At 38.4% G+C, this 6,769-nt stretch overlaps 1 protein-coding gene across 1 annotated transcript; it reads right to left on the bottom strand.

The window, feature by feature from the left end:
- Positions 1 to 1,368: 1,368 nt before the first annotated feature.
- LOC113042134 (histone H1.0-like) lies at positions 1,369 to 2,787 on the bottom strand. Its single transcript, XM_026200721.1, has 2 exons — positions 2,653 to 2,787; positions 1,369 to 2,503 (listed from the first exon to the last, which is right to left on the bottom strand). The coding sequence occupies exon 2, from the start codon at positions 2,493 to 2,495 to the stop codon at positions 1,890 to 1,892; it is 606 nt and encodes a 201-aa protein (XP_026056506.1). The 5' UTR covers positions 2,496 to 2,503; positions 2,653 to 2,787; the 3' UTR covers positions 1,369 to 1,889.
- Positions 2,788 to 6,769: the final 3,982 nt, after the last annotated feature.

The raw sequence follows: 6,769 nt of genomic DNA, 5'->3' as shown, positions 1-6,769 counted from the left end.
TGTAGTGCAATTCGCTTGATCACATGATTAAACCTAAGCAGCTGATTATCTGTGGGATCCATCATACAATACACATTGTGTTATTCTGATAGGTTAGGTTATCCCATTATTTAGCCAATTCATATACTTCTGTAAGATAAGTTGAGTTTTAATGCATGAATGTGTCAGGTCCTGGAGGTTTGGAGCAGGCCCTCTGGTGTTGGTGAACCTGTATCTCATTACGGTTCAGACTGGAAACAGTGTCATGTTTCAGGAGCATTATGCAATATATATAGAGCAGATCAGAGATGCTTGAAGTGAGTTTTGGAAAGTTGACAAATAATGAAGGTACATGTTTTAACATAAAGGATTAAATATGTGTACTATAATGGGGTCAAAAAGTCAGACTGCTTGTGAAAATGCTTGCATTCTTTTTAGTTTAATACATATTTACAATAATTAGCATAACCAGTTGAATTACGATAATTATTGGAAATTTAGGGATTTGTTTTTAAAATGCCATAATCGAGTTCTCCAGCATAATTTTTTTTTTTTACTAAAGCTACAAATCTGACTTTGTAGAGTAATTTATTCGCATTTGATTGGAGATGGAAGTCTGAAATATTTAATGATAATACAATGTTTGTGTCAAATAATTTCCAGGGTCAATCTTTAAAAAATCTCAGGGTTTTAATGAAATCTCAGACTATTGTGTGTGCATAAGCATAAGCAAAGTGGTTTTGATGCTAAAATGTTCATATGTTCTTCTTTCTTTTTTTTTTTGAGTTCCCTTAGTCATAGTTCACACTGTTATAAGTTAATGTTTTATGAAACTTTTATATTTAAAATACTTTTACTATCAGGGTTATAGCTTATCTTTTTATTCGTTGTTATGGCACTCAATTTGGCCTCTTTCCAGTGTTTTGTCTTTTGGTAGCCTACAGTTAATATTAGTTTTAGTTTAAGTGCCTACATTATTAAGAAAGATCATTTCCAAAGTCCTTGTGTATTATCTATATTTAATGAAGCCAAGTTGTAAAGTCTTCATATTTAAACTGAAATTAATGAGTTTTTATTTTATGATTTTTAAGTCTTTTCTGTTTGAAACTGGTTATACTTCGATTATATTTAGACGTCACACCGCTTGACACGTCATCTCAGCGGAGCATTTGCATTTACCCCGTCATGAGACTAACAGCTGCAGTTCTCCAATCAAACACCGCGGAGCAGCAGAGAGTCAAAACGCCCCTCAAAACCAAAGATGCGCTTCACCCTTTGCTCTCCTCTGCTAGAAAGTGCGCTCCCCGAAGACCACTGCCATGGTACCCGTTTAAACTCACATTAACTGTATGTGCTCTCCATGGTGCTGCAGTAAAACACTAGACAAAGTACTGCTTGCAATGAGAAAAGTTTATTGATGCACAGTAATGCGAATAACGCGCAATGACAGTATTATATGGACAGCAATGGAACTAGACTACAACAGTCCACGTCACAAGTTAATTCTGTAAAGGGCACTGTTCTTCATACAATGACATTTTTTATTATTGTTCTTAACAGTCCTCGAATGACCTAACGTTACAGTAGGAATATATCTTCTAGCGACAAAATTTAATTGGCAAAATATTTATGTCTGAATGATAATAGTGTGCAAAAAAGTTCAACTTTATAAAGAAAAAAAAATGATCGGAAAGAAATCTTCAAAATAAATAACAGTTAAGCCGTTTCGATGTCTGGGATCTTCTTAATAGAATCACAAATGCGCACAAAAAAAGTTTCTGGAAAGATAACGCTGTAAAAATGTGGGGTTGAAGTCCGCGCACACAAAAGACCTTACAAAAATAACAATATACCAAAAACATTTGCTTCAAAAAGTGTATTTACACTGAATCAGTTCGATCGATTTGAATTTACTTCTTTTTGCCCGTCCTCCTGGCCGCTGTTTTGGGTTTGGGTTTGGGCTTCGCCGTTTTCACCTTCTTGGCTTTGCTCGCCTTGGCAGGTTTGGCCACCTTCGCCTTCTTCACAACTTTCTTTGCTTTGACAGGCGATTTCTTCTTCTCCACTGCCTTCTTCACTTTCTTCTCGGCGGCTTTCTTGGTTTTCTTGGGGGATTTCGCCACTTTCTTGGGCTTGGGGGCTTTCTTGGGCTTGGCTGCGGCTTTGGCTGGCTTCTTGGCTTTCACTGGTGCTGGTTTGGGTTTCTCTGGCTTCTTGGCGTCCTCGGCTTTGGCCAGTTTGAAGGAGCCCGAGGCACCGATGCCCTTGGTGTGACGCAGAAGCCCGCTGGCCACCAGGCGCTTCAGGGCGAGTTTGATCTGGGAGTCGGCGTTGTCTCCCACCTTGTAGTGGTTCTTCACGTACTTTTGGATGGACTGACGCGACGCGCCGCCGCGGCTCCGGTCGGCTGCGATGGCCGCTTTGATCATCTCGGAGTATTTGGGATGCGACGTCGCTTTCTTGGAGCTTTTCGTCTTCTTGGGCCTGGATGCGGGAGCAGCTGCAGTCTCAGCCATGGTCGGTCCTGAAGGAATTCGAACAAAAACAGAACCCAACTGTCAAAAAACTCCCTCACGAAAAAAGTGCTGGAGTTGCTTGTTATATATATATAAATATTTTTATATCAGCTTAGTTAAATGGGTAATATAAAATTAAATTACCACTGCGTCTCACCTTTGTCTTTGTTCAGGTCCCACTTAAAATATGTATTTAAATAACCCACACAGAGCGCCGCTGTAAGTGTGTATATTATTCGTGCGCCTGTACACTATATGAAGCCTCCACGCGGACGTGATTGAGAACACCAACTGCCAGCAGCTGATCAAGCGGGCTTCCATGAAATCTGCGCGGGCTGGTTTGTGTTTCTTCCTCCTCGAACTGAGGCCGAATTTAGCCAGACTCGTTCGGTAGCGACCATCCCAACGCCACGGTCCGAGAGGGGAGGCTTTGGGCTTGGCGTGCGTGTGTCGTTTAATCCCGAATTCATTGCGCCATGAACTTTTTTTCCCCGAAAATCAGCCCAAACCGATGAGAGCGGTGATGTATTTAGCAGAATTCGCGCAAAATTAACCCAAAACAACGACATCGGGCTGGAAACCACCGAATGTTTATGAAAGCCATATCAACACACTCAAGGACAGGACGGGTTTGATTCATTTAAAACGTCGTTTTCGTTTTTAATGAGATGAAGTAGCTGACGAACTAACACAGTCCGGCCACCGAGTCCGCGTGACGTTTCTCCGATTATTTATTGTTAAACCTTCTATAAATCAAATGTGCGCCAAATAAAGTGGCTCTCATATCGCAGCTCTTATTCACACATTTCAAGAGGTGTTAGTGCAATGCATGAGCTATAGATCTAAACGAGTAAAACGTTATAGTATATAAACCAGTAGCTCCAATGCTGAGATCTGAGAGAAGAGCTCGGCTGTTAGGAAAGTTGCCAACGACCCAAAACCCAGCTTTACCGATCAAAACCCATCGGTTCCTTGGTCAGGTTCATTATATCGATCAGTGCATGCATTCCTGGTGGTTTGTGCGTTATGGATCCGATTGAGATATTAGGACTGATCAAACTGTGCTGATGCTTTTAACGCTCGCGCATTCTTTTGTTATCTCTCGCTTGGCAGTGACACGCGTATCCCGTCGGGTTACTTTCCCTCATTTTCACACTGTTCTCTTATAAAGTCATCTATTTAGTGCATGCTGCTATCGCACAGGTTTATTTCTATCTCTCCTGCTTGTTCTGTTATTCACATTTTCAGGCTTGATGGTGTTTCAGTCGGAACGCCATCTTGAATCTCTTCACTTTAAGGGTTTTCTGTTCACATCTACTGTCTGCAAGCCCCCTTTACAGAACTTTTAATTAGCCTTCTGGATATATGTAATTAAACTCAAGTTGATAAAGCAGATTATTAGCCTTTTTTGTTTTTATTATTTTAGTTAGCGCTCAAGTTGGCGATTGAAAGCTTGACATTAACTCCTGCGCGCTGGAATAAGACTAAAGCGGGACACTATTCTATTCTTGTTAATGTAATAACTTTATTTAATCATTTCCGCTAGACAGTTGTGGGCTCTTGAAGATTTGTGTTATGGCGTCTTTTGTTACAGATTTGAACAGAATGTCAGAATATAGTAGGTATGGCGCACAAAGCACATCTCACACTCTCTCTGTGATGACAGCTTCACACGTGTGTGTGTGTGTGTGTGCACGCATTTATGTGATCGACTAGTACATCTCTTTGTGACATAGGGTAAGGTGTCCACATGTGTCTATGCTCAAAACAACACCAGTCCATGGTAATAAGATGCATAGCTATATTGCAATTCCAATCAGGCATCATGCACTCTTAACAAAAAAGGTACAAAAGCTGTGACTGTGGCAATACTCTTTTAAAATGTACTAACATGCACCATCTATGCAATATGTACACATTAGCTATTAGCATGTATCTTCAAGGTACTAAAATGCAAATTTAGAGGGAAATGGGGGAAAAAGACACACCACCTCAGGGACTGCTTTTGTTTCTTGAGTTCTGTTCTGAAATATTTCTAAACACTATAGAAATTAGTTTGTGGCCCACAATGCAATGCATTAATTTCACAAATATAGAGGTCAAGAAAGTTGCATATGTACGAAATATTTAGTTTTATGTATCTTTAACTAAAATTAACTGACATATTATTTATTAATTTTTTTCTGCTGAGATGTGAAAAACTAAATTACAGATTGTTTGTCCTGGACGGTGTGAGTAGCATCTGTATTGCACATATCTTATGTTGTCATAATTACATAGGACTAAAAATAACAATGTTGCTCAAGGAAATAATTACATGCATATTTTTCATTAGTAGGTCTACTAATTAGTCATGTATTTATCCAGCGTACCTAGCACTAAATACTATAGTTCCCACCATTCCCACCACATAATGTCAGATTTATTGTATTTTGCTGTTTAATATGCATGAACTTTTTTTCTGTCTGCAGTACTTATATCACAGCTATGCATGATGTCAGACTGTAAGGTGAAGGAATCCTTCTAACGTGAGCTGCCTGTTAAATACGGTATGTTATGCATACAGTAGCAAAACTTTAGTTATAAAAAGGTTTTCTATCAATACATATGATTTTGTGGTTTGTCATTTGCATTATATGCTATTCAAATCGCACATGTTGTATAAAGCATATCATTACACGTTTGTTGAAGGAATAGTTCACCCAAAAGGAAAATGTGCTAAAAAAAAAAGTAATCTCCTGAGAAATTTAGCATCACTTGTTCACCAATGCATGTACTGCAGTGAATGGGTGCCGTCAGAATGTGAGTCCAAACAGCTGATAAAAAACAACAACATATAATACACAAGTAATCCATTTCTGTCTATCAATTGATGTCTTGTGGATCCTAAAGCTGTGTGTTTGTGAGATCTATCACTTAAACCATGACTTTAAATAAACTGATTTACATCTCACATGGTCTGAGGTTGAGTACATTTACAGAAAATTTTAATTTTTGGGTGCACTGTTCCTTTAAGGCTAATATTAGAAGAATTTTCTTTTGATCAACATAATATTTGTATATCTTTACAATGTCAAATGAGAGAAATGTGTGCATGCAGATGTGGAATAAAAATGTCTTTGTGTCTGTAAAGAGAATGCTGCACATATGTTTCACCAGTAGAGAGCAGCACTGCTCTGCTCTATTGTGTTTAAATGAGCATAGTCTTTTTAAAGGACATAAAAAAAAAACAATCAAAACCAGATTTTTTAATTAGTTTACTTTCAAACCAACGATTAATAAATATGCACATGAATGCATTATAAATGTGACACCTGGCTATTTTGCTGATGTACTGAGATTCCACACCTAATTGCACACCTCATAGTCATAACAGTTTAATGATATTGATTGATGCTTACTGGGAAAAACTGATTTTGTGGGGTTTTCTGCTCATTGATCAATGCCAGTGCTGTCTTCTATTATGCTTACCAGAGTAGAAAGGTCACAGAGTTCATAAGCACGATGCCAGTGATGGATTAGTAAGAATGAATATCATGAGTTACAAATATCTATTTAAGGACCCACACTTTAGTTGATTGAGTCCTGATGGAGACGCTGTAGATGAAACACTCAGAAAATCTCTGCGTCATGCAGGTCGACAGCACAGCGGATGCATTCATAGAAATGATCGTGGCCTGAGTTTAATGGAAATTCTGGTTTATGTTGATCTTGAGAAGAGAATTAAAAATGGTGAACCCACAGGATTGAGTTTTATGTCCATGAAAACTGTAAAATCGACCTGTAAAATCTTAATTAGAGCATGTTAACATAAACATTAGTGTCTAAGAAGAAAATCTGCACAATCCGTTTAGCTCCAGGCTAAAATCTGTCATTGTTAGTGGTGTTTGTGAAGGCTTGCGTCACAGCATTGCTCGTAATTAGGGTTAGAGATGTGAACAAACCCCAACTCCAGCAATAAGCGTCCCCACTCTGTTTCTGAGCTACAGAAACACATATGGCAAAAAAGATTTTTTTTAGTATATAAACAAAATATATGTATGATGGGAATGAATGATATCTCAAATTAAAGTCAACAACAAGAGCATATTGTACTACAGTCCTGTGTGTGAGAAAATCTTCACAGCCTGTTTAGCCTCGGGTGAAAATCTGTTGAGATTCTTAGATTTGCTTTTATTTTTTACAGTATGCATACAGACATAGTCTTAATATGAAAGGAAAAATAATAATTTATTTCACCAGTCTAGCTGCTTTCTAGTCCAGGTTGAGTCAAT

This window comes from Carassius auratus, chromosome 24, assembly GCF_003368295.1.
Source record: "Carassius auratus strain Wakin chromosome 24, ASM336829v1, whole genome shotgun sequence".
In the NCBI taxonomy this organism is placed as follows: domain Eukaryota; kingdom Metazoa; phylum Chordata; class Actinopteri; order Cypriniformes; family Cyprinidae; genus Carassius; species Carassius auratus.
This window is presented reverse-complemented; position numbering and strand designations above follow the sequence as displayed.